The sequence below is a fragment of the Drosophila montana genome, unplaced genomic scaffold (genome assembly GCF_035044405.1).
Source record: "Drosophila montana isolate Dmon_TW-CO22-7 unplaced genomic scaffold, ASM3504440v1 contig_3218_1, whole genome shotgun sequence".
In the NCBI taxonomy this organism is placed as follows: domain Eukaryota; kingdom Metazoa; phylum Arthropoda; class Insecta; order Diptera; family Drosophilidae; genus Drosophila; species Drosophila montana.
The window spans coordinates 168,610-196,206 of NW_026998098.1; the positions used below are offsets into that span (position 1 = coordinate 168,610).

General features: G+C 40.8%; 4 protein-coding genes and 2 non-coding genes across 6 annotated transcripts; all 6 read left to right on the forward strand.

The window, feature by feature from the left end:
- Positions 1–64: 64 nt before the first annotated feature.
- Positions 65–6,505, forward strand: Srrm1 (Serine-arginine repetitive matrix 1). Its single transcript, XM_064689494.1, has 4 exons — positions 65–512; positions 967–1,886; positions 2,523–2,972; positions 4,115–6,505. The coding sequence occupies exons 1-4, from the start codon at positions 501–503 to the stop codon at positions 5,913–5,915; spliced, it is 3,183 nt and encodes a 1,060-aa protein (XP_064545564.1). The 5' UTR covers positions 65–500; the 3' UTR covers positions 5,916–6,505.
- Positions 6,506–6,540: 35 nt separating this feature from the next.
- RpS4 (ribosomal protein S4) lies at positions 6,541–8,352 on the forward strand. The gene is made up of 5 exons (XM_064689491.1): positions 6,541–6,673; positions 6,916–7,174; positions 7,237–7,334; positions 7,579–7,750; positions 7,979–8,352. Exons 1-5 carry the CDS (start codon positions 6,671–6,673, stop codon positions 8,230–8,232), a joined length of 786 nt encoding a protein of 261 aa, XP_064545561.1. The 5' UTR covers positions 6,541–6,670; the 3' UTR covers positions 8,233–8,352.
- On the forward strand, positions 7,364–7,506 carry LOC135433776 (small nucleolar RNA psi28S-3327). The gene has a single exon (XR_010437142.1). It is a non-coding gene; the product is annotated as a small nucleolar RNA psi28S-3327 (small nucleolar RNA).
- LOC135433777 (small nucleolar RNA psi28S-3327) lies at positions 7,774–7,917 on the forward strand. The gene has a single exon (XR_010437143.1). It is a non-coding gene; the product is annotated as a small nucleolar RNA psi28S-3327 (small nucleolar RNA).
- Positions 8,353–8,697: 345 nt separating the features above from the next.
- Syx13 (syntaxin 13) lies at positions 8,698–11,065 on the forward strand. Its single transcript, XM_064689490.1, has 3 exons — positions 8,698–8,822; positions 9,162–9,990; positions 10,375–11,065. Exons 2-3 carry the CDS (start codon positions 9,330–9,332, stop codon positions 10,548–10,550), a joined length of 837 nt encoding a protein of 278 aa, XP_064545560.1. The 5' UTR covers positions 8,698–8,822; positions 9,162–9,329; the 3' UTR covers positions 10,551–11,065.
- Positions 11,066–11,307: 242 nt separating this feature from the next.
- LOC135433425 (uncharacterized) lies at positions 11,308–25,910 on the forward strand. Its single transcript, XM_064689493.1, has 4 exons — positions 11,308–11,497; positions 11,751–12,170; positions 12,236–12,482; positions 25,452–25,910. Exons 2-3 carry the CDS (start codon positions 12,077–12,079, stop codon positions 12,463–12,465), a joined length of 324 nt encoding a protein of 107 aa, XP_064545563.1. The 5' UTR covers positions 11,308–11,497; positions 11,751–12,076; the 3' UTR covers positions 12,466–12,482; positions 25,452–25,910.
- Positions 25,911–27,597: the final 1,687 nt, after the last annotated feature.

The window sequence follows — 27,597 nt, forward strand, 5'->3', positions numbered from 1 at the left end:
AACATGGCTATCGATACGATTTGTGTAAAGTGAATGCGCTGCCGCTACAACTATCGTCTCATCACTTGCTTGCCGTGTATCGTTTTCTGTCGTGCCAGCTCTAGCTACACGCATAAATTTTTAGCGAAAATTTAGAAAACGAGCAATTAAAAATCGGCAAAAGAGCAGCAAGTGTAATTTCGCGCATAGTTAAATAGTTGCATTGTGTAATTACACTTATTACAAAGGTGTTTTTCGTGCATTTAGCGCCGCATACTTCGTCGCTTCGCACTCGCACTAACACAAACGCGCTGAGTGTTTTGCGTGTGTGTGCATGTGTGTGTTGAGTGTGTATAGGTGACAATTTTGTTGCGTGGTGCCGGGTTACAGTTAAATATTACAGAACTTTGTTGATCAGCGAGCGCGCGCATTAATTGTGGCATGAAATAAAAACAACGCAAATAAGCCGGCCCAGTTGAAACCACGTAACGCTAGCGACTGCAAAAGCGTTCATCTTCAAAATGATGTTCACGGTACGTTGTTGTTACGCCTTATGCGCTGCGGGTTGCTTATAATGCGGCCAACGGACAATCGATAAACGGCGCTGCAAAACTGCACACCAAGAGAGCTAGCTGAACAAACATGAGAGTCTGTTTTCATGATCAGCAGCAGCGGTGTTGCGTTGGTTATGTTGTTCTATGCAATATTTCCGCTCTTTGCGTCTCCTTTTACTCAAGCAAGGCTTTGCCAAATTCCCGGGGGCACGCGCATGTATGTGTAAAGCATTCCCTTTAATAAGCAGTACTAAGTTGAGCATAATTTTGTTCTCTTTATAATCTCTCGTGCAAAGCTCACCTCAATGGTGCCCAAAATACATCACAATTGCTCCCCAAAATGTTTGAATTCGTAAAACAATTAAAAATGTGTGATTCATTTAAGCAAACTAAGTTTCGTGTCCTTATGTTATCTATTTGTTTTTGTTTTTAGGGCACCAACCAGCAGCAGGACACGCGCTTTAGCGACAAGGAAAAGAAGCTAATGAAGCAAATGAAATTCGGTGATTGCCTCAACAAGCGCGTGGACATGTCCAAAGTGAAGCTGGACGTGCTGCGACCTTGGATAAGTAAAAAAATAACTGACATCCTACACATTGAGGACGATGTCGTCGTTGAGTTTGTATACAATCAGCTGGAGGAGGAGAAATATCCCTGTCCCAAAAAAATGCAAATTAATATGACCGGCTTTCTTAACGGACGCAATGCGCGCCAATTTATGGGTGAACTTTGGGCGCTGCTGCTCTCGGCACAGGAGAGCGACAGCGGCATACCCGCAGAATTTATACAGCAGAAAAAGGACGAGATACTCAAGCGCGAGGAGGAGCAACAAAAGCAGCGCCAGCAGCAGCGTCAACGTGATTTATCACGTTCTCGTTCCCGCTCACGATCCCCGTCGCGCTCACGGGACAAGCAGCGACGTCACGACAGATCCAAGTCGCGTTCCCGCAGTCGTTCAGCCCCCAAAATGGTAGCAACGTCCAACAATGGCAGCGCCGTGGGGCCCATCAACAGTGCAGCACGCGAAGCGGCCGCAAATGCAGCGGCGCGCCTTCGCAAACGCGGTGGTGGCTCACCCGGTGCTGCAGGCGGGACATCAAACGCAGCGGGATCGGCGGGCGGTGGACGCGGCGCGTCCAGAGAACGTCGTACAAGTCGCCGCCGCTCACATTCCCGCTCACGTTCCAACCGCTCAGCGCAACGAGCTGCCTCAACGGATGCTGCTGGCACTACCAAAACTCTAAATGGACGTCACTCTGTACAGAAGTCGTCGCCTGCAGCAGCGCCCAAATCCAAATCGAAGGCCAAATCACGCTCACGTTCGCATTCGCGTTCATCGCGCAGTCGCTCCAGGTATTAAATCACAATCAAACCTACAAAGGGATGTTGATATCTTGCAGTTGGCGTTTAAATTCGTTTTATTTACAAACTAGGATTATCAAAGATAAGCATATATTTTCAGAAAGCAAATCATATCTGGGCTAGTTGAGGCATTAAGATATATGTGAACGAATTGTAGACCTGTTTCTATGAGGATATATTAAGCTTGCAAAAGGCATTTAAATGTCCAACAGCTGTCCATCTGATCCTATAAGCTATAAGTTATCTTTATACTTTAATACTGAAGGTAACTTGGACGTTGTTGAACACGTTTCTATTTTTTATAGTCCAAGCGAAGAATGTTGGCAATATTCTTGCATACATATGTATAATATATAATGCACGATAAATACGTTCCATTTTAATACGTTTTTAGCCAAATCCTACAATCATATTTATATTTGTAAGTCTTGGTTAACTTGAATAATAGATGAGATATTAATTCTAAAATTGAAATATTGTTCCTATGATAGCTTAAAGAAACCTATTTCATTTAATATTATCATTGCTTAAATTCGATTTTGCAGTCAGGGATTTACTTAGATATCAACATCCTAGTAATTCCTTGTCAACGATAACAATAACAAATGATGGCTTTTGCTTTTCCAGATCCCGCAGCGGCGGTAAAGGCTCGCCAGCGGCGCGTTCTCGTTCGCGCAGCTCCTCGCGCTCGTCGGCTCGCAGCAATCGACGTCGGCGTAGCTCACGTTCTCGGGCCAGTAGCATCTCCCTGTCCCCAGAACGCCAGCAGGATCAACAGTTTGAGCATCGACGCAACAAGAACAGCGTTCAGAATAAGCGACAATATCGCAATAATCGTGACGGTTCCGCCAGCTCCATTGAGCGTGGCGATGGTCGCGCCCGGCAATTCGGTGGCAGTGGCGGTGGACGACGACCACCGCCTCATGGCAGACGCTTTTCGCCGCGCGGACGCAGTCCAATGCGTCAGGATAATGGCGGCGGTGGTGGCGGACGCTTTCAGCGTTCCAATTCCCGCCGTCGCTCGCGCTCCCGCATGCTCTCCAGATCGCCCATGCGCTACTCCAGATCACCCAGGCGGTAAGAATATCTCTTAAATGTTATATGATTGCAAATAGAAAATACTCAACTCTGTTGTGGGGTTAAGCTCCTGATCTGCATCTGTATAAACGTTTCGATTTTAGAGACAATTAGAATCAAATAATACAAATTTTCTATGAGCAACAGTTTTCAAGTAAATCTCATTATCGTGAACTGGAACACATTTGTTATAGATCTCATTCTAATAAATATTCTATTCGGATAGGTAAAGATTTTTCATACGAAAATTAAAAATTAATGCATATATATTAGATAATTATTCACAGGACAATTTCTTAGGGATATATTAATAATGCGTTATTTAAAACTGGGGATCAATTAAAAATCAGGAAAGAACAGCTAAATTTCGGAATACATAAGATCATGCAGTCTTTTCTGCTTTATTCCTACGGATAAGCTAATCTGCATGCAATCCTTGGTAGCCTCCTTTTAAATCCTTGTAGATGACATTTTATCATCAAACATCAGTACTAACAACCGTCTATATGTCAATATATATAGATCCGTCTAAATATTCCTAGCTCACAGTTGCATTTGTTACATATGACGGAACTGGCCCGATCGAATCACAATATAATATAGCTGCACATAGATGAAACTCTGCTTATAATCCTTGGTAGCCGAAAATACTTGTATTTTAAATCCTTGGAAAGGGCGTTTGTCATGAAATTTGTTGCAGGCAGTACGTATCAACAGTTTGAGGGCTGTATATAATAAAGATAGGTTGAAATTTATTTAAAAAACGTAAATTATGGATTTTAAGATATCTTGACCAAGCACAGCATTTATTAGATTTACTAAGAATCCAATACTCCTCGTGATATCCTTATGTCCACAAGGGTAATCTTCGGCGTACGCTTTTTTTGTTCCTTGTTAAGCTCTCAACAAGCAAGTATCGAATAGAGAAGCCTTGAAGACTATTTCGACTGGTTAAATATAACTTTTGACATCGTTGTCATTAAGTATGTCGCCTTGTCAAAGTGTCTACTCAGAAAAAGACAAGATATACATATGTACTCGATACTGCCTACTGTCTAGTTGTGACAAATAAATATACATCTTTTCTTGATATTTTGCAATTGTTACTAAATGAATTGTTATTCGCAATTTCCTTCAAACAGTTTTAACAATCGCCGTCGCTCGCCGCAGATGCATTTCCGCGGGGGCGGTGGTGGTCGCGGGCGCGGTGGCGGCAACCATCGCAACATGTGGCAGCAACAATATCGCGGAGGCAGTCCCAATCAGCGGGGCGGCGGACGCATACACTGGCAGGCCAGGCACAACAGTCCCAATGGCGGACGACGCTTTGATCGACGCCAGTCGCCGCCGGGTGGCGGTCAACATCGTTACTCCCGCGATCGCCGTGGATCGCCTGGCGCTCAGGGCAATCAGCAGCAGGGACAACAGTTCCGCAAGCAGTTCTCGCCGGGACGTCGCTTCGACCGACGCGGCTCGCCGCAGGGCAACTTTAATCGCTGGGATCAGAATCATCCCGACCAGCGTCAGCCGATGGCGGCGATGCGCAATCAACAGCAGCAGCAACGCGTACGACGCTCCAGTTCCGGCAGTGCTAGTCCGGCCGCGCGTCGTCAGCAGCAGCGCAGTGCTAGTCCATTGCCCAGGAATCGCAGTCGCAGCCGCAGTCGCTCCAGCGCACGTCCAACGAAACGCAGTCGCAGCCGTAGTCGCAGTCCGCATAGTCGCAGTCGTTCCAACTCGCGACAGCGGCAGCAGCAGCAGCGCCGACGTGCAAGTCCCGCTGCAGTGCGTCGGTCCGTTGAGTTTGCCGGTCCCTCGGTCAACACCATTGATCTCTGCCGCGAAGAGCCGCCGCCGACTCTGCCGCCCACAGAGCAGCAGCCGCCGCAGCGCAAATCGGAGTCACAGCAACCGCTGCTGCCGCAACCGCCGCAGTCGCTGTCGCAGCCGCCGTCGTCACAGCAGCTATCGCAGCCAGCGCGCCGTAGTTTTGCCAGCCTTTCGCGCACCCCATCGCCGTTCCTTAAATCGCATGAGCGCAGCGTCGTTAGCGCTGGCGCTGCCGCAGCACCAAAGAAAGCTCGCGACAATAGTCAAAGCAGCAGCTCGGATAGCAGCGCCGAGGACAGCGATGACAGCGATAATGAGGATCAGCAGCTGCCGAAGAAGCGTCATCAATCGCGTCGCTCGGCGCCGGGCGGCAAGAGCCAAAAGGCTAAAGCCTCAGCGACGGAGCCAAGAGCCAAGAGCTCTAGCAAGGCCAAAGTGTCGCGCAGCTCGGCCAGCAGCAGCAGCAGTGAGCACAGCGACGACAGCAGCGATGAGAGGCACAAGAAGAAGTCGCAGCTTAAGCGCAAAGACGAAACGACTGCAAGCAGGGGAGAGAAGGAAAAGCAGCGTCGAAGCGGGGACAAGAAACTGCAGCGCAGCACGTCCAGCGAGGTGGTGCCGCCAGAGGCATTGGTGGAGAAGCAAAGAAGCTTGGACCGGAGCCGCAAGCGAAGTCATAAAAAGTCGCGCAGAGATGGCAGCGGCGGTGGTGGCGGCGCCGGCGGCGGCGGGGATGCAAGCGAGTCTGAGGAAGAACGTCTGCCCAAAAAGAAACGCAAGAAGTCAAAGAAAGCAGCAGCAGATACTAGCGACAGCGACTCTGCATCGGAGGCTGAGTCGTCGTCCAAGAAGAAGAAACACAAGAAACACAAGAAGCATAGCAAGAAAAGCAAGAAGCATAAGAAGCATAAGCGAAAGAGCAGCAGCAGCGCCAAGCATCGGCAAGAGAGCAGCTCCCAGAGCAGCGCTGATGACGATGCAGAGCTCTCAACGAGGGCTGGCAAGCGGAATGGAAAGCTGCCGCTGATGCTCACTGGCGGCCCTGGCATCAATGAGGATTTGGAGAAACAGCTGCGCGAGCGGGCATTGAAATCCATGAAAAAGTTGGACTGAGCAACAGCAAACGGCTACAATAAACTGACTAAATTAAACAGGAGAAGAAGAAAGAATATAAACGTTAACACAATGCGATCCCTCATACAAATAAAAAATACATATGCATACGACACCCTGACATTCAGACAGACATGCGTAGCCATTTAATCACTAACATAACATTCATATTTGCATACATTAATTAATATTTCTAACAATTTATTTCATACGTTTAAGTCACATTGCGCGTCGAAACCTATTATAACAAGAATTCGTGCATGATAAATACAATTTGTATTATGTACAAAAACAAGAAATTTCTCAAAAAAAAAAAAAACAAAAATATTACAATAACAAATAAAAAGCCATTGTGCTTTTACAAAAAAAAAAACCCTTTAAAAAAAAAAAATCAAACTAAAGAAAAGTTTGATAATGTGCATGTTGCTACAGTTATTAGGCAACAATGTTTGCTTAGAACACTACCGTTTAATGTCTAAGTAGGTTTTACAGAATGTAATTAATGATACCTAAAACGAATATTATGTGCGTTTGAGAGCATTATTGATTAATATATATATAAAGAAAAAAAATAAACAATTGTAAAAGTAGTAATTATGTATTTTGAATTTCAACCCTAAGCAGATAAACATTTCACAGCACTATTTTGTGGTGTATCGGTCACACTTAAATAACCAAGCTGGCAACGCTGCGAGCAGCTGTCAAATGCTTTGACAGCTCACCAACTTCCTTTCCTTTTTTACGTATCGTACGAGATGGTAAGGCTGAAAATATAAATGGAATATAAATACACTGCCATCGACGCGCAATACAAACAAAAATCCAGTGAAATGTAATGCAAATTACGCTATAAACTGTGCAATTGTTGATTCTGTGAGCATTTATGTAAACGTGCGTGTGTTTAAATGAAAAACTTTGGAGTTTTTGTTTGTTGTTGCAGTCGTTTGCTTGAAATCCGTTGAATTGATTGTTAACTGGTTTTTGTACATCGTTTTTGTAGGCTCGTGGACCTAAGAAACATTTGAAGCGTTTAGCCGCACCAAAGGCATGGATGTTGGACAAATTGGGCGGCGTTTTCGCCCCACGTCCCTCAACCGGTCCACACAAGCTGCGCGAGTCGCTGCCGCTGTTGATCTTCCTGAGAAATCGTCTTAAGTACGCTCTCAACGGCGCCGAGGTGACCAAAATTGTCATGCAGCGCCTGATCAAGGTTGATGGCAAGGTGCGCACGGATCCCACCTACCCAGCCGGCTTCATGGGTAAGTTGACTCGCACTCGGAACAACGTTTCAGTTTTTAATCGTTTATAATTTATATGATAGATGTCATCACCATTGAGAAGACTGGTGAGTTCTTCCGTCTGGTCTATGATGTGAAGGGACGTTTCACCATTCATCGCATTTCCGCTGAGGAGGCCAAGGTAAGTTCAATGAAAGATGGGTCCGCATACGGCGGGCTTTATCGAAGACCGTTTAGCGTTTTCCAGTACGCCAATTGGTTCAAAATGAAGCCCATAGCAATTTTTGATACGACGGTCTCTGAACTGTGCATTTTACCAGCCGTTTCAGTAACTTTTACGTGCAATTACAAATCAACCAAGATATTATTAGCTTGGATCCACATTTAGAACTTTATATTCTAAATTCATATTCTTTTTATTGCAGTACAAGCTGTGCAAGGTGCGCAAGACACAATTGGGTGCCAAGGGCGTGCCATTCCTGGTGACGCACGATGGCCGCACCATCCGCTATCCCGATCCTCTGGTGCATGCCAACGATACCGTGCAGGTGGACATTGCTACCGGCAAGATCACCGACTACATCAAGTTCGATTCGGGTAGGTGCATCATTTAAACGTTAAACTTGGCTGGTTCGAAGACCACAAAACGCTTTCTATTAAGTTGCGTGGTTCAAATACAAAGCCAATAGCAATTTTTGATACGACGGTCTCTGATTTTTGCATTTTGCCAGCAATTTCAGTAACTTTTACGTGCAATTACATTTACAATATCCAAGTTAATATCAAGCTATGAGTATAACAAAACTTTCATATTCCGATTCACAGGCAACCTCTGCATGATCACTGGAGGCAGGAATTTGGGACGTGTTGGCACCGTTGTCAACCGTGAGCGTCATCCCGGCTCCTTCGATATTGTGCACATTAAGGATTCGCAGGGTCATGTGTTTGCCACTCGTTTGACCAACGTGTTCATCATTGGCAAGGGCAACAAGCCTTACATCTCGCTGCCAAAGGGCAAGGGTGTTAAGCTGAGCATCTCGGAAGAGCGCGACAAGCGTTTGGCCGCCAAGACCCACTAAATAACATGCCAGCCGGACAGCAGCAGCAGCAGATTAGGGGACAAGAGTAATGAGGATTTTTACCTTTTAGCATAACTCTGTACGTTAGAGCTACGGAATTACAAAACAACGTAAACAAAATCATTCGTTTTTTTATACCCCACGTGTGGCGTTTAACATGGATAAGAGATTCCAATATGAACCTGCCGTGGTATGTGGTTTATTTAAGTGGGCATGAGAAATCGTTATCGATATATGGTGAAAGAGCCGGACGGATCGCCCAACTTCTTGGACCACCTCATATTTAAGTCCAAAACATTAGTTTCATTGGAGCCATTTACAAATTGGGCTTAAATTGAGAAAATTTAAGGAATACCATTAGCTATAAGGAGGGGGTAAGTTTCGCGCGCCAATTTTTGCTTATCAATGTTCAGTGCTGTCTAATTTTGTCTGCGTGCAGGGCTGCAAAGCTACGATAAATGCGCTAATGCGTATCGCAATTATCGATAACAAGTTCTGTCCTTGTGTGTAATGCAGTGAAAGGCTTGCGCACTGGGCAAATTAGTTGAAAAGAAACTGGAAATCAACTCGCCCACTGAAGTAAATCCTAGGTAACTTATACTAATAATTGGAAGCCATATAGCTGCTGGCAGCCAAAGCCAAAGTCATACCATCTGTACGAGTGTAAACTGTGTGTGCGTGTGTTTGTGTTTTGGTGTTGATGTGAGCCCGCATACACATACATGCCTTCATATATACACACTAGTACATATGTTTGTGTGCATGTTGGTCATATGTTAGCATGTCTGATAAACTCTCTGTTGAAGTGAATCATTTGTTTGGCTCCAGTTCGAGTTTGTTTGTTTGTGTAATGCGAAGCGCATTAGTTTGTAGATAGTTGCGGTCTTTGTGCCCTCACATAGCTAAAGTAAAGCACTCTACATTCGCAGACAGTCGCGTCATAGAACCCAACGACCACGCACCACCCACAAAAAACAACGAAGCAACACCAAAGACAGTTTTGTACAACCGACACAGAGAACTAGAGTGACCAGGCTAACACACACATACACACCGACATACACACATAGTACAAGAGTGACCAGACACCAATAATCATGGCGCAGGCATTGAACAATCCAGCCGGTGGCACGCATCGCGATTATGGTGCTACATCCAGTGCCACGCCCGAGGTGAGCTTTGCCGCTGCCTCCAGTGGCAATTCCGGCTTCAGTCCCACAGAGTTCGTGTCGCTGAGCGAGGATATTGGCCACAATATCACATCGATACACAGCAGCACCAAGCAGCTGGAGAAGCAGCTAAAACTCATAGGCACTGCCAAGGATTTGTCGGCATTGCGCGAGAAGATACACAGCATTAATACGAAGAGCAATGCGCGCGTCCAGACCACCAGTCAGGATTTGCAGCGGCTGCAGGCGGTGGTGCGCCATGGTGATCGCCAGCAGAAGCTGCAGCTGGACAAGCTCACCCAAGGATTTCAAGACGTTGTCGAGAAATACTCAATGCTGCAGAAGCGCATATCGCAGGCAACGCGACAAAGCTATCAGATGGCCGCCGAGGCTGAGCGTGAGTCTGTCATGTCGGCCAGAACGGAGCTGCTGCAGCTGCAGCGTCAGGATCAAGCCGAACTGGAGCAGCAGCATTCTATGCTCGTCGAGCGTCAGCGCCAGGTCGAACAAATTGAGGCCGATATACTCGATGTTAATGTTATTATGAACAAGATAAGTACTATGGTGGTCGAGCAGCGGGAGGTGGTGGGTGAGTACACTTTGGCAGTCGCTAACAAATTGCATTACCTTTAAAATACGACATTGATAATAAAGCTCAATATCGTATATTGGCAAAATTTAAATAATTTTCGATAACAGTTGTGCAGCTGATCGATCAGCTGTCGATAATTTTGCCTAAATCAAATAGAGGAATATCATTATCGTATCGAAACATCATAAAAAATTTAATTACCTTTAAAATACGATATTGATAATGGAGCTCAATATCGTATCTTGGCAAAATTGAAATAATTTTCGTTAACAGTTGTGCAGCTGATCGATCAGCTGTCGATAATTTTGCCTAAATCAAATAGAAACATCATAAATAGAGATTTAAAATATTGACACAATTTAATATCATTCCATATCGCAGATAACATGGAAACGCTTATTGATCGAACGGCCGCTGACGTGGAGGAGGGACGCAGTGAGCTTCAGAAGGCGGCTGCCAGTCGTAATAGCCACCGCCGTAAGATACTGATACTTTTAGTGATTGCTGTGATAATAGGATTAGTTGTAACTGGCATTATAGTCGGAAAATTGAGTTAATTGTTTAATATATATATATTATATCTATATGTGTGTGTATATATCTATATACATATATATACACATTGCGTACATACACATAAAATAATTAACTAAAGTTTTGTAAAACTATTTTTATAAAAAATAATGCATTAATCACAAAGTGAGTAAACGCGCGCGCCAAGCGAGCAAAGACAAAACAGCAAAAATTAAATACAAATACGAGTTTAAATCCGAAACGCGTTGTAGATTGTAGTTATGTGTATGAACAAAAAATTAAAAATATAAATTTAAATATATGTAAAAGAAAAGAAACAGTTTAAAATAACACAATAACAATTTAAAATATTCAACGCTTTTAAATGTTAAATTATTTCCTGTTAAACAAAATATCAAAACAATAATTTGCGTATTGCATTGAATGTACAATTTGTTTTTGTAGTTAAGCGAGTAAATAATATACGTTGAATAAACTCGGTTGATTGCTTATCGGTCTGTATGCTTAAGACATTAAAAGATACATTTATATAATCTGATTGACTTTATACATAAATTTAATTAACCAAAGCCATTTAACTTGTAGTCCGAATTTAAATAAAAGCGGCATGATTCAAAACAATGTTATGAGCTTAAATGAGGAGCACTGTGGAGTAAATTTACTCAAGTGTTGATGTTATTAGGTTACAGGCCTTCTTTTGCCATAACAGTCCAATAAGACCAACTATTCGCCGACCTCCACCAATTATCGGGCATCTGCTGGTAGAATTTTCTGCATCGTGTTTTATTTGCAAGAATTTTAATTGCGTTCATTTGGTTTATTTGCGCTGTAAAAATGCCACAAAGTAAATTTAAAAAAGATAAATTACCTGCTGCCATACAGAACAAGAATAAACAGGCAGCGTTCAGACGCAGAGCAAGTGAGTGGCGCAGTTTGGCAAAGCGCGGGAATAGTCTTATATGAAAAACAGGTATGTTAACCTCTTATCAGCTAAAGGCTATTAATATTCATTCTAACCAGACTTGACCTATAAAGCCAGTCGGTCGTATGTCTGCTATGAAAACTACATCCTCACGAATCTTTGCAAATGTCTGTCTATATAGTTGCTATTCAAAAATTATTGAAAATTCAGCACTGTATGGAGAATATTTTTGTTTCTCAAGATATCTTGACCACACTTAGTGTAACTATTTTCTATCATATTTTATCTTATATCTTCGAAGATCGGGCTACTACATCAGATGACTACTGAAGAACTAACAAACGTTTGAAAATAGAGCGCATTTTTTAAACAATTGTAAACCTTACGTTTACTGATTTAATTAGAAATTATTTGCTGAGCTTAAATCAGGAGCACTACTGAGGGTTAAAGGAATATAACAGTTGATGTTATTACGTTAACATGCTCATTTTTGCGTTAACAGACGAATCAGACAAACTATTGACCGACCTCCACAACATATCGGGCATCAGCTGGTAGAAATTTCCTAAACGTGCTTTTTGTGCAAGAACTTAAATTGCTTATATTTAGTTTATTATAACTATAAAAATGCCTCAAGGTAAATTTAAAAAAGCCAAATTACCTGCTGCCATACAGAACAAGAAGAAGCAGCAGAAACAAGCAGCGTTCACACGCAGAGCAAGTGAGTAGCGCACTTCGGCAACAGGTTGCAATTGCTAACATGCGGTATTTTCATATGTTTTGCAGATGCTCCTATACAAGCCAAGAAGGGAAAATTTAATGAAACGCAAAAAATCAAGGCGGTCATTTCCAAATCTGTTAACAAAAGCGTCGAAAGCGAGCTGCGTTCGCGTGCACATGAAGGATATATACAGCTAAGCAAAGCCCAAGAAGCGGTCGCTAAGCATCATTCGACGCAGGCCGCAGCAGCGGCAGCGATAGCCGCAGCCGCCAGCACAGACAAAGCGCGGGAATAGTCTTATAGGAAAAACAGGTATGTTTAACTCTTATTAGCTAAAGGATGTTAATATTCATTCTATAGCCCGAGTTGAACGATAAGGCCAGTCGGTCCGAATGTTAGGTTCGTCTTCTTGCAAAAAACTATATCATATTAGGGGCCATTCAAAATTTAATTTCTTTTATGGAAACGTTTTTATGTTTTAAGATATATTGACCAAAGCGTTATTCTTTTAGACTATTATTATCATCGGACTACTATATCGTAGGAGAGAAATCGAATCAAAATTGAATTTGCTTGTGTTATGTTTTGATTAATCCTAACTAAACCTAGCATTTACAAGCTTTCCTATACTTTTTGGATGAGAGATTGCCATCAGACTAGCTTTATTGCAAAAGTCGGTCGAAAAATGATATGTTTATAGACACCTTTTTTGTTTCCGAAGATATCTTGAGCAAACTTAGCAATTATGAGTTTCAATATTTTCCAACATATCTGATAAATTTCTAATATCGGACTACTACATCAGCTGGCTCAGAAAGTACAAATAATTGCTTATAAAAACTGAGTAATTTTAAACTGAATTATAAGCCATATGTTAACTGAGTATTTACTGTTTCGAGTGTTGTCTTCTTTCATAGGAACGAGGTTTGTCCGTTTATTATCCGTTCCAGGCAGATATGGGTGCTTTAAAGGGCTGCTGTTTTATAGGCCAAATTGTTTTATACTCTTTCTATACTCATTTCCAATGGGGTGCAGAATGCAAAGAGGAATGCAGTGGGCTGCATCCCATCAAACTCCATTGCAAACACCGAGTGGTGTTGTAATTGCAGGCTGAGTGCAGTTCATTTGCATGCTGTTGAATATGCAAAGGACACTCCAATTTTCGCAGCATAAAACTAAAAACGTAAAACGTTCAAAAACCCACCGCATCCATATTGCGCACCTGGTCCGCACACCTGGACGCTGTCGCCGTGTGAGCGAGCGCTCATTTGCATGCGATTGACTGGGTGGAGTGGAAGAGCGTGAGCGACGGAATCAAAGTGCAATACGAATCAGCATAGAAAAACAAAGACAACAACCAATTGACAGCGGATTTTTGCGTTATTCCATGCGGGGAGAGGGCTAATTAAAAGCGCATCAAAAGCGCCAAATTTTTGCATAGCAAACGAAACGAAACGTTGCAAAAATTAAATAAAAATTTGTTAGTTTCTCATTTTACGTTGTTTTTTTTTTCGCTTCTCTTTTACTTTTCACTTTTCATTCTGCCAATGCCGAAAAAGTTTGCTTTGATGAGCTAAGGACGGGTGTGGAGTGTGGGGCAAGCAACACGCCCAATAAATGTCAGCGCACAAAACTTTGTTTGCCAAACTATTTTTATAATTAAACAAACACAAACTAATTGCGATAAGTAGCAAAATGACTTGGCAATTTGTGAAACATTCCTACTGCAGCCTGCGGCCCATAAATTACCCAAATGTCAGTGTTGCATGTTGCAGACGCATGTTGTTGCTGTTGCAAGTTCCCCAAAACCAAAATTAAAATATATTTTTTAAAAATGTTTGGTTTTTTAGTAAATTTGAACAACATCTTTATATTGATATCCTTGCGCAAACTAAACTTGCATCAGTATCTCGATATCCGACAAAGTCGGTCCGGTCTATATGTCTTGACATAGGACTTATAGTTAAAAAATAAAGTTATAATTTCTTTCAGTTACAATTTATTGTAGAAACACATCCGCATAAATGAAATGTACAAACATTTATTTTATGTATGATGAAAAATGTACTGTCTAATCAAATCAGACGCTGGTGACGATGCGAAAATTTCATTTATTACTCCCCTCCAAAAGGTTTCTGTTAATTCCTTGCGTAACTTGAAGATGTCTCCAAGTGTTTCCCATATTAGTGCACGATTTTGCTGGTGTTGTAGCTCCACAATAGTCTCAATTTTTTCACATTTATTCATTATTTCATTTAACTTGGGGAAGTCCTTGTTTTCGTATAGGCAACCACATTTAATTTCCTTAGAGATGATAACCCCAAGTCTATAGGCACTCGTCCGTATTGCTGCTGTTGGTTCATTTGGATTGTCTTGGAGATACAGTGGAGCCTCCCATGCTGATCTTATTTTCTCCTTATAGTCCTTGGTAAACTCATTGTTTTTGTCTTCTAAGATTGCCCATGTGATTTTGAAGAGGAAAATACTGGGATATTTCAGGTCAATTGGATTATCTTTCATATTGCAGACAAAAGGTATTGATTTAGAACAATGCTCCAGACATGTCTCAACTACATCTCCTTTCGCTGTGTTAGGTTTGTTCAAATTTTGGCCAGTAATTGACGCATCAATTTTCTCAACAACAGCACGTATAAATTGTATCTTTTCATCTGTCTTAACATTTACTAGATTGTCTGGAATTTTCAGTTTTTTGAGAAAGAGTTTGAGAAAATATATGTATATGTGCATGTGAGGTTTTACATATCGATATTGTTCTTAAGATCTAGTTCTACTTATCGATACTAGGGTTGCCACACGGTTGACATTAAGGAATTGTTTATTAAAATGCAACATATCCATCAAAATTATATATATATAAATATAGCTGTCATAGAAATGATTAATCAGAAATAAAGTTCCTCTATGCACAACATTTCCGTTTGACAAGATATCTCGAATTAACTTGGCATTTAAGTGCTTCACTATGCTTTTTGTTATAGGCAAAATCTAATATTTATCAGTCCTCTATATCATATAACTGTTTAAATTGTTAATATAATTCTTAATAACGAGTTTGCCCATCCTCCCCACTTATCATATATGTGTATATAATCGGACTGTTATCATTTATGGCTCCTATGAGTCGCGAACAAAGCTTTTGTTTAAAAGTACTTCAAAGCTAACATTGGCTATATGTGTAAATCCAATTAGGAATCACTTTTAGTCAGGAAGTGAGCTCAGAAACAGAGATATTATATAGGTCATAGATGCTACATAAAACTGCAGTTTGCATATCTGAAGGAAAAGGGAAAGCTTTTGCAAACCAAACACATCAAATTTATCAGATGGAAAACGCTTATGGAACAAATTGGGAAATTTCTAACAAATTGAATGCCTGACGCACTTGATTATCTTCCAGAAAATTTAATTGACATTTTGCAACTGCATTTGGGTAGCTGTTTGATTGATTTACTTCTGCTGTGCTCTCTCACAAGGCTTAAGGTCAGCACTCTAAAATAATAGGACACCCATCCACACAGCTGTGTCCAGGCGTTTGTCACACATCAGGACAAAGGATAATGAGCATTACAAAAGCGGAAATCACACGACCAAACATCCTTTACAAGTTTTTTTCATTTAATATATATTTGCCCGCTACGCTTAATGCCCGAATGTGTGCCTTGAGCAGGCAGCGCAACAACAACAACAAAAAATGAAATGGAATAAGAGTGGGAAAAAAAACTATTTGAATATCGACGTGTGGCCATTGTCCACTGTGCCCGGCCTGGAATGTACAGCCGGGCCTACCTGCGGCTGCCTCTTTGTGTGCGAGGCGCGCATGTAAATTTGTCCAACTGGATGCAAAGACAAACACTTGGAACGTTGAAAGGACAAATGGACAAATGGACAAACGGCCGCCAGTTTGTGGCCACCTGCGGCATTTATTATTATTTTTTTTTTGTTCTCTTTCTGTTTTTTGCATACAATCGCGACTGGGCCAAGAAATACGTGTGTCTGTGTGTGTGTGTTGGAAATTTGATTTATTTGACAATGGCAACGGCATTTAAATGCAGTTTTTCGGTTAAGGCCAACATTAAATTTGTACTTTTTCCTATTTAATGTAAATGTGTGGCCCGAAAATAAGTTGTCAGACGGACTCGAGCATAAAAGTGAAGCGATCGAGAAGGGATTGACTTAAAAAGTGCCTATGGAAAAGATTTCGAATTGGGCTGCAGTTGGTTGTTTTGTTTTTGAGATATCTATTTAAAATGATATTCACATTTTGTTTATTTTCACACATTTAGAATTCACACTCCAATACAATTTGGCTTAAATGGAAGAATTTTTCTTGCTTCAGTTTAAATTGTTCGTTTTAATTACTTTCACATTGGTCCTTTCTGTGAAATGTATATACCAAGGCATTTAAAATGCACGTTTAGCCATTGTTTAATTTTGAATACATATATGTTTTATGTAGCTCAACGGCGTTGATATCAAATTGTATCTACAACTTCAATTTAATTATAAGCCACGCACGGCTCATCAAAAAATTCTGCAGCAACCGTGTTGCAGGTGCAAATGCAGAACTTTACAGTCCGCATCGTCGTCGTCGTCGTCGTCGCCACTCGCTAGCCGTCAGTCCTGAGCGATCCCAGCACATTTTCGGTTCCACATTATTATTATCCACGCTTTGTGGCCCGGTCCCGGTCCCGGTCCCCGTCTCCATTCCCCTCCCGCTTTGGTCTGGTCAGGCTGGTCGACTTTGCCGCTTATTGAACGGCTCGACCGCGCTACAATTCATTTGCAAAGCGTATCCAAAAATGTTGATGGGATTATTATATGTTGCTGTTGAATGTTGGACTGCAGGTGGAATCCCAATATACCTGTGTCCGTGTGTGTGTGCAGGTCTTTATCTTTTTAATGTCGTGGATTGCTTTGTGTTTTGCTTAAAGCATTAATTTATGTATTAAAAGTTAGAAATCCGTGTGGACAGGTGAATTTTAGTGCCCCTGCGTATTGGATACATGCATATTTCTGTGGCAGTCATGCTACAAATATATAATTTGGTATTGCTGCCAGTGAAATTGTTGATTATGCATGGAGTTGGTAATTTAAGGACAGGTGAGGCAAGTTCAAGCGAATGACGCCTGGGCATTACCAAAGCGCGACTGTGGGAAATAATCTTAGAAATTCTTGTTATGGTATTACAGGAACTTCAGTCAATAAAATTGATTTTTAAATAACTTCACATATATTGTGTTGAATCTTTTAAACTTTTGGTCTATAAATTGTATCTATTCTCGACCAAGCACAGATATTACTTCATGATATCTTTTGGTTGTTCCTTCTAAACATAAATAAGCTCACAGTTTTCTAAATTTGCGTTGCCTAAACAAATCAGTAAACTCTAGTATTAAAGAACTCGGATATATGTTTTTAACTTCCGCCGGCTGCAAATTTAAACAAAAAATCGGAAGAAAAAAAATCTGCTGTAAAAAGCGCGCACCGGATGTAAATGGGGCCCAGCTGCATGCCACAAACTGCAATTGTCATCAATACGACAGCAACAACAATAACAGCAAGGACTACAAAGCCAATTCATAAAACAAAGGCGACCGACAACAACAACAACAACAAAGGGCAAAAAAGCGAATTTCAATAACGGATGTAAATAAACCACAAAAGATCGATTACCTCCCCAGCGTGCGAGCAGCGGCAGGACTCGCCTCACCTCACCTCACCTGCTGTCAGGATAACAGATGCGCGCACAGGTACAGCACACACAACTTTTATCTGGCATGCAAAAATATCAGTTAACTGCATAAACAACGCGAACGCGAATAAGCTACAAGAAAAAAAAAACACAATATTCAACTAAGAATTTAACATAAATGATGTGGAACCGAATAAATGTGAAGCTCAATGTGCTTGACTATGAAATACCCTGCAGTTTGTACTAAATCAGAGATTGCTTTACTTTTGGGGCTCGATTATATTTATGTCGAATTTGAAATTGGTTCTGCCAATATGTACATACTTTGAGTATAATCTTTTTGTATTCAAATTATTTTTTCTTATTTATTTTTTAATTTGACTTTTATGTTGCCTTAACCTTTGCCTACTTTACCTGATGTGAATTATTTGCGAAATATATTCTGTTTTTCTATTTGTTAGCTTGTGGGATAATCCGTTTTGTTATGGTGACTGGGATATTTATAGATTTCTTTCCTTTTTGGGCTCTCTCTCCTTTTTTCCTCTAAGTCTGAAAAGGTGCTTTGTGGGGCTGTCGGTCGCTTCAAAATATATTTCTTTTGAAAAACATATTGCAAATTATTATGTCTCAAGTTTTAATAAGAGCTGAGAATATGGAGTGCTTAACTGCATAAGGAAATCAAATAAATCTTGGGTATACCTAGTCTAATCAAAATGGAACAGGGTATTAGCAGCTTTCCCGCTAACAGCTAATAATAAAATATGAAGATATGGACTGCCTTATATTAAGGAAATCAAATAAACCCTTGTGCATACCCAATCTAATCAAATTGGAACAGGGTATAAACAGCTGTCCCGCCGACAAAAAATCCTGCGTGTTGCTTACAAAAAAGTGCCAAGTTGAAATTTATTTAAGCTGCAGCCACGTTTGCGTTACAGAAAAAAAATAAAACGCAGCAGCCGCAGGCGCAGACAGCGTCGGCCACTCGTTAAGCTGGACAACAACAACAACAAAAGCTCATTAAGGTATTGCACCTGGTGCATGTGGAAGAAGAGAGCTAAAACTGAAATTGAAACTGAAACTGGTCGCGGGTTGTGCGCCTGCGCAGAGATCGGCTGCTTTGGCGCTTGGGGGCAATAATATGGATATATATGTATGTATATATATGAGATAAAACTGCGGGTAGGGAGCATCCAGCATAAATGTGTTGATATTATTACGGTAAACAGTCTGATGCATTTTAAATTGAATTTAAGATCAACTCTGCACTCTCTCTAATTGGGCCCGGAAAGTGGTCCATAATGGGACGCACTGTGTCGTCATCAAGCTGATGACCCAGCGATTTAGCTGAAATGGTTTATTGAAAAGCCATCAGCTTTGAATGGGTAAAAGTTTGCACAGCGTTGATTATAATACTTCAACTTGTATGTGACCCATTTTCTGGCTGGCCAATTGTTGTAAAGGGCCAATTCCTGGGAACAACAACAATAACTCAAAAGTCAGCACTGTGCCTCATTGTAAACGCATTAACTCAAAAGAAGCAGCCGTCTCAAGGTGTAAAGAAAAAAGGTGCTGTGCCGACAAAGCGACCAGCTCAGAACGCCTACAGATGCACAATGCCTCAATAGAAACACAGTTGCACACAAAACCAAATTGCCAGCATTGTAGCAAGGACGAAGCGCATTAATCATGAAACAAAAATGTTGCTCCGGCATACCCTATATAACATACATATAGTATATGACCAGGGCCATAAATGTCTCCAATGCTTTAATAAAGTAAGCAATGCGAATGTTTCATTGCATGCAGCTGAAAAATACAAAACCAAAAACAATAACACATTTACGGGCAGCATCCGAGCTGGCGGAGTCCTTGCGGTCAAGATTGGGCAACAATGGTCGAGGGTCGAGGCAAAAGTCATTTGAGATTCGTTAAAGAAAAATTACACGACGTTTTGTGGAGCAATTACCAGGTGTAAAAATGCTCAAGGGCGTGGACTAATTGTTCGACTCGGCTCAACTTGCGAATTGCCCCATGCAGGACTCTCTCTGGGCGCATGCATGACAAATGCAAGGGGCCGGACTCGGCCCATGGACGTAGTTTCACTTTGGTTCCTCGTAATCAAATCCAGACTCTCAACGTGCGCTGTAATTTTGTGCGTCTTTTGTCCGTTTGTTGGCCAATTGTTGTGCAGCCTTTGTCGGAAGTTTTTATTGAAAAGCATCGACTATTGGTTTTGTTCTGATTCTGTTTCCTTCGGTCGAGCTCGACGTATTGTCAATTGTGCGGCGCTACTGAAGCGTTATTAATGTTGGTCGGCCACTGGCCAAAAGTGGATTTCAAGTACTGTGCCGCCTGATTTGTGCGGCGCGGTCTGATTTGACAGCTGAAAATACGTGGAAAACTATTGGAGGTGGGAGACTCTTGGTCTGATGATTAATTAGCAGCCGGTAAGGCATGCTGTGAAGGTTAACATGTGAATTATTCAAAATGAAAAAAGAATTAAATATAAATTTTGATATCTATATCTGGTATAATCTATATCGAAAATCCAAGAGTTACCTTTAAGCAATCCCAGCAATATCAGACTAAGATTTGATATTGTGTCCTCAATTAAAGGGACCTCATTTTTAAATAATTAATTTTATAAAAATATTTAAGTTTGACAAATATATCTTTATTTCATTTATAATTTATTATTTTAACTTTGAGTCCTGTTTGCGTCTAACTAGGTTAGGTACAAAAAAGTAATTATATTATATTTGATATATTTTTAAAATCCATTTATATTGATTTTTAATATTTCAAGTTTTCTTAAAACTTGTCTTTTAAATGCTGTCAACATCGTTCATGCACAATTACATTATAGGGGATGTGCATAAATATTTGATAGATATTTTGAATATTTGTATACCCTGTATCCATTGAAAACTGGCAAAAGGGTATACTTGTTTTGTGCAAATTTATGTGACAGAAAAATGCGTGCTTCTCTTAATCCAGAAAGTAAATATATATATATTTGGGATTATCATGCGTTTGTCCGTCTGGAGTTGCGTATATTTCAAGTACAATATAGTTTACCCAATTACCCGATATATTTTGATATATATCGATGTTAATTAACTGTTTTCTGAGCATATCTTGTAGATTGGCTTTAAGGCATAAAAGGCTTGAGGCACCACAAATATTTCTCCGTATTTCTCCCAGCTAAAGTTCTTATCTTTGTTACCGCAACTGATTAGAGGATATCAGCTAGTCGGGCACACACTCGTTTCAGGTTAATATTACTCTTTACCTGACCTCAACACGCTTCCTTGTCGATTATTATCTACGCAAATGATTCCTAGGCTAAGGCCTGATGCCCGCATGCACTCAATTTACCTTTTGCCTTTGACAAATATCGACGAATCGCTTATAATCGTTTTGCCTGGCATAAACTTATCGAGAATCCATCTAAATTTTGCACATGCCAAAGGTGCTTTGTGCATGGCAAATGCAAAACACTTAACTGGGCCCAGACCACCGACTATTAGGGACTGCCACATCAGCAGGCAGCTCGAAGGCAGCTCGGAGGCAGCTATGGGCCATTTCCGAAACTAAGTGTTGGGTTGTTCCTGTCTTTTGGGCCGCCACTTCCTTGGCATTGTGGTTGAGCACGGGAGGTGTATTCAATATATATATGTATACATATTTTTTTATTTATTTTGGCAAGCGTCTCATGTGACACCGCGTTGCACAGAGGAAATAGGTGTATATGTTGTGGTTGATTCAGGTTGCCTGCCATAAACAGGATACCTGTACCTTGGAGTGGGAGGCGAGGGATGCTGTTGCTGCTGTAAGCTGATACGAGCACGTTGGGAGCGCGCAATTTTGGCATTAGTCTAAAATGCGGTCTGGCATTTAATTTCTATTTCAACATTTCATTGAAATTTGAGCGTTTACCACAGGTGTGCACGGCAACAGGGGATACGGTAACCTCTGGAAATAGCACGGAGAGAGAGCGAGCTGAGAACTGGGACTTGGCAGCGCCGTTGCAGGTTTTTCCTTGCATTTGTTTGCCCTTCCTTGGCCATGCTGCTATTCAGTTATGTGTATTTACTGTTAGTCCATCGCTTATATATTTATTTTACCTTTGAGAATTTCAACTCAAATTGTGCGTGCTATACACACAGTTGACATGTCAAGTCGGGGCAGGGCTTCGACTTCTGGGGCTCACCTGTGGGCCACTCGCTCTTGGCGCTCCTTAAAATGTCAAATGTCCTGGCAGCGGGAACGTCACATGTGGCGCTTGCTGCTAATGGAAATTGTGGCAAGCAACTGACGCACGACGACTTCCTGCCGTGTAACTGGAAATTTATGCTAAAAAGCTGTTACTTAGGCGTTCCTTGTGGGAGAATGTGGGTGGGCATTGCGGGTGTTATTATCAGACATTTTTTGGAGGCCTTTTGGCTTCTCGTTATTTGTGTGAAAAAACAAATTTTTGTTATTTTACTCGAGCAACATGCAATTTTCTCCCAGTTGCCGATTTATGCGAAGGGTATAATTACTTTGTTTGAATGATTGGGACTTCAAGGAAATATACTTTCCTGCGTAATTTTAAACGATTATTTATTTATTTTTTTGATAAGATTTTTAAATGCGTACTTTGAAAGATGTATGTTAAAGTTTCCCACTAAATAACTAAAATATTCATTAATACAAATAATCTTTAAGCGTTGCGTTTGCATTATTCTGGTCGATCCCTCAACAGAAAGTTCATATTATGATTAAGAGAAATAGTCTACGATTAAGAGAAATATTGTAGTATATTACGATCCTAGACTTGACTACTCGACTTTTTGGCCAATCCTATATAAGATATTTTAAGTTAAATCCATTTAAAAACTACACTGCTTTGCTTTTATTATTTACCCTGAAAGATCGAATCAAGAGTATATGTAACATTATCTGAAACAACATTGTATCTGAAACTAGATAGCTTCCGATTTTAATTTTGTTACTTATTTTAGTGAAACAGCTTTTCAACTAAATTTAATCTCTTCCATAATAAAACACTTACGCACAATGTAAGCGTATTAAAGTTTCGTTTTGGCGATGGAAATGTGTCTGTTTTTCCTTGGTGAATCCCAGCTCGTGTATGCGCTGTGCGTCCTATTCTGTTGGGCTGCGGCACGTGGCATGATTTTGCCTCAAGTTCACACTTAACAAATAACTGTACAGAATGCTGGGGGGCCCTTTAGCCTATTTGTTGGTTTGCTTTTTGTCTGTTCGAGTCTCCATCGCATAATTTTTCACTTGTATCCTTTTGTGTATGTCTTCCTTGGTGTTGCACACATGCAAAGCACAAGGCTTTTATATTTTTATGTGCCTTTATTTTGTGTGTGTGTGTTTTTTTTTTGCTTTGTACACACCCACACGGGCCTTTCCATTTCAATCCTTAAGTGTGTGTGTGTGTCCGTTTCGACTGTTGATAAATTTGCTTAGATTATTATCCTGGTGCGGTCTGCTTTCTGCTGTTATCTTGTGCAGTAATTAGTCTCGAGCTTGTTTGCGCCGCATTTACACAAAATGTTTTTTACGGCGCCACACGCACAGGACTCCACATACAAAACAGGAAGTTAGACGGGGTCTGTCTGATAATGTACAATAGAGCTGAGAATACATTTATTCTTGTTGGACTTTCGTGTGAGTCGGGTTGGAGCTAGGCTAAGCAAATTGCTTTCCATGTGAGGATTGCTTGAGTAATACATAAATGCAAGCCGCTTGCTGAATCAAAAGTTAGATAAGTGTAAATTGACTCGTTATATTTAAAACTAGTTTCTGAAATGTTTATTGTGAAATCTTATTACAGTAAGAGTTTTACATTACCTCTGATTTAATTTAGATAATTTTAGTTATTAAAGAAATTATCCAAAAAAATAAGTATATTAAGTAAATAAAAACAGACGGAGTTGAACCGGCGACTTCTCCCTTGTTGGCGCGATACTTAGACCCTTGGCTGTATTGTTTTCGATGTTTTTCCTACAAACTTTAACTACGACTTTCTCCTTGGCCGTTGATTTTTCCGAAAGCTTCAGGAATACGTTCAGCTGTCTGGCTCCTGCGCTTTGGGCCTTGCATTGACCACCAATCCGTCAGGACAATCAATTTTTAATATTGCTTAAAAGGTTTTTCTTGAACAAATAGAAATACATTTCAATTTAGCACGATGTATAATTTGAGTATAGGTACTCAGCATGAGTTTTAATGAGAATTAGCTGTGCCCCTGCGGAAGTTAACAGAAAAATGGGCGGCTAAGGTAATAGTTGCTATGATAATCCAACTACAAACATGTATATTTTGTCTTAACAACTCCCGCTCTTATTTCTAAAGAACTCTGCCGTCAAAGGAATTGTCCTGCCATAGATCATTGTAGAACCGCCTCTACGCAACCGAATTCGCATACAAAGGGCGGCAACCTCAAAATATTTGCTATGCTGCCCAGCAGTATAATAACTAAATCTTTGTTAGGTCCTAGTAAACATGTTGCAACATGCGTTAATACGCTTAAGCCCAGCTCGTTGTGCCTAAGCCGTGGGATTAAATTGGATCAAGGAGTTGCCGAAAATGTGCCTTAAAGGTAAAAGGTGAAATTTTGTGCTAGGACGTTTTTTTTCGGGAATTGATCCCTTTTTTGCCGTTGGCTGTAGGTGTGCACCGCATAATTTTGCAGTCAATAGTAAATAGAAACCTCAAACCAAAGCAGGCGAGTTTTTTTTCGTCGCCCTGGCTAAGTCCATCAATCATTTCTTAGCCGGCCGTCAGAGCAGCCAGGCACATTAGCATTTATGAAGTTTGCCCGGTGAATTTTTTCGGTTTTAGACGAACAAAAGGCTCGTTCAGTGTTCGCCTGGCTGGTTGACTTTAATAAGATTTTCATAATTTCATGCGCTTGTGCATATTTGGAGTCAATTAATGTCAAAGTAGTTTGGAAGCGCTGCGCAATCGATCAAATTATAAATGCACTGCGTCGGCAGGAGGGAGGGGGGAGGCGTTTAAATGTCTGCCGGGTTTTGTTGGTGCAATGAAATTATGGGGCAGTTTTTATATGCCATACATGAATATGAATGATGATGATTTGGGCCAATGTTATATGACCTTTTCCCTTGCATTATGCAAAGAAAATGATGACTTTTCTTGGGTGTTGATGTTGGCGATAAGGTGGAAGGAAGGCTTTGTGGGAACAGTGACAACAGCTAATGATTAGACACTGCTGCATTTCTCATCAATTTGATACGCTCACGCTTAGTTACTTAGATAGTTAAGATTCTTGGATAAGAAAGTCGAAATACGTCAGTCAAATGAAACTAATCGAAAAGTCCATGGGAGAAAAGTTCGTTAAAGACTTTTGATGAACTTGGCTATCGAGTAAGTATGTAAAGAATTTATTTAATAATAATCCAACTACTATGCTCTTGTTTTTTATTCGACTTTATCATATTGTAATTGTCTCATAAATTAATTTTCATTCGTTACTTTTGAATTATAAATGCTATTAACTGATAATAATTATTTATTTATATTTACAGCTCTCACAATTGGTTGGCATTATACTTTTTGGTTAACCCAACCATTTAAATCCCGAACACAAAACATTTCATTAACTAAATTAAAATAAAACCGGAATAACCGACAAACAGTCAAACGGATTTTGTTGGTATGTGTTTTTATATTAAAAGCGCCATTTTAAATGCCATTTCATGTTATGCACTTAATCCAATTGTTGAGGCGTGTAAAAACGTCACGTTATCAAGTTAAACAATGATAAAAATAAAAAAAATAAAACAGAATAACAATAATAATAACCGACATGGTAATTAGTTAATTTATAATTTAATAAAAACTGCTCATTTGTGAATTCAATTAATGTTTATATGCGCGTGTCAAAGTGGATTAAGGTCTAATTTAATAACTGACTAGTGAAATTGTGGAAAAACTCATCATGTATTTTATATAAATTCAATAAACGAAAGCATTATAAACAATTAGAGACAGCGACAGCGATAAACTAAAAAGCGTTGAAATGTAGCTGCTAATGCACTTTTCCTGCCCTGATTTATGACACGAACTGCGCACAACTGTCGACTGTCGGGGATTGTATGGCTGGCTGCATATGATATGTTATGGATACTTAGACGGTCCAACATTTGTTGACACATGCTGATGATGATACTCGGGTAAACCACAGCAGCTTCAGCAAGTCACAAGAACGCCCACAGATGTCATTGAGAGCCGACTACTTTAAGGAACTGTCAATTTCTTAGGATATTACTAAGGATAATGCATTCCTTGAATGTAATTTATGCATGTCAGCGTTCAAGTGGATATGTTGTTCGTTGAGCCGCATCCACGCCTGCGCACAGCTGTGGCCGCGTGGCTGGCTTGTAACCTTAGACAACTCCCAATGCTCAGAGTAGGCTGTGCCTGGTCGGCCACGCCAAATGCCAAGTTAATCATATTGTTGACTGCAACTGCAACTAATTACAAATCAATTTGTATCAGCCCCGCTTAAGAAACGAAACCAAAGCAAAGCAATTCCCCACAGGAAATGAATGCGGCCTGGCCCGCCACAACCACCTGCCGTTTTATGTGGTCGCCACTTTGACAAGTCTATTAAATGTTATAGTATGTGTGTTTTAGTATATATAGAATACTACTAATTTAAAGTGTAATTCAAAACAGCAAATGGAACCTATCCGCCATAAATCAGCGAGACGACTTTCATGTGCAGTAACATAATAAACTCACAAACAGAGAAGTATCCATTTGAAGTGCGACTTTTATGTGCCTCCAAGTTGTAAAGAATGTCAGGATCGAGTCGATGTTTGCTCACACCAAAATCAGCTCACACCCGGCAATCACTAGATGGCTTGGCAACATGGTCTGCTGCTCTGCAAACTTAGGGAAGGCTACAATTGGCACTCCCCAGGAGGAGTTTCTCAATTGTGGATACATGATTATTGCAGGACAAGCTGGTTCTCATGATAACGGCTAAATTTTTACCCACAATCTGTGAGACTCTTGGACTCTGCTCATGGCTGTATCCTGCAGTAGGCACAGTAAATTGGTCTGTGTGGCAATTCACAAAAGACCAAACTGATTTTCCTTACAAGAAGACACGAAGTACCCTAATTCAAAATGTGGACTCAAAACATTTTTAGAAGAGGAAAGAATGAGAAAGACAATACGGCTCCTTTTGCATCTGCAAACGTTAATTTTGTTAGGAGATTCACATTCACATTCATTCACATTCATTCAAAACTGCCAACATCATAATGACCAAAATGCTGCCTGCCTTAGTGTAATATAAACTACATCTTGGATTTGGCTTTAATAGGCATTTACCTCATGCATGCGGCAACTAGAAGGGCAATCAAACCCCGGGAATTGCAACTTCTTCAGCCACAGCCGGATAGGTGATAGCTGTGTGGAAGGAAAAACTTGGAGCGGAAACCCCCCTTGCGGAGGAACGAGCTCTTCATTTTCTGGGTCGAAAACGGAAGATAGAACAGGGGCCGGCGTCTTTTCGAAGGAGCTGGCAACATAACTATCTTACCGTCGACTGGACTAGTGTAGAGTTTTAAGCAGAGATCTAAGCTGTCTCGTAAACGGCTCATACTCATCAGCATTCTGGGGGAGACCCCAAGGAACATATCATTAATAGCATCAATCATC

Excerpts from the sequence above, each read along its gene's own strand:
- Srrm1 (XM_064689494.1), top strand. Across the intron at positions 1,887-2,522 it reads TCATCGCGCAGTCGCTCCAG|ATCCCGCAGCGGCGGTAAAG; the intron begins GTATTAAATCAC and ends TTGCTTTTCCAG. Across the intron at positions 2,973-4,114 it reads TACTCCAGATCACCCAGGCG|TTTTAACAATCGCCGTCGCT; the intron begins GTAAGAATATCT and ends TCCTTCAAACAG.
- RpS4 (XM_064689491.1), top strand. Across the intron at positions 7,335-7,578 it reads TTTCCGCTGAGGAGGCCAAG|TACAAGCTGTGCAAGGTGCG; the intron begins GTAAGTTCAATG and ends TTTTTATTGCAG. Across the intron at positions 7,751-7,978 it reads CTACATCAAGTTCGATTCGG|GCAACCTCTGCATGATCACT; the intron begins GTAGGTGCATCA and ends TCCGATTCACAG.
- Syx13 (XM_064689490.1), top strand. The coding sequence starts at position 9,330 with ATGGCGCAGGCATTGAACAATCCAGCCGGTGGCACGCATCGCGATTAT. Across the intron at positions 9,991-10,374 it reads CGAGCAGCGGGAGGTGGTGG|ATAACATGGAAACGCTTATT; the intron begins GTGAGTACACTT and ends TCCATATCGCAG.
- LOC135433425 (XM_064689493.1), top strand. The coding sequence starts at position 12,077 with ATGCCTCAAGGTAAATTTAAAAAAGCCAAATTACCTGCTGCCATACAG. Across the intron at positions 12,171-12,235 it reads AGCGTTCACACGCAGAGCAA|ATGCTCCTATACAAGCCAAG; the intron begins GTGAGTAGCGCA and ends TATGTTTTGCAG.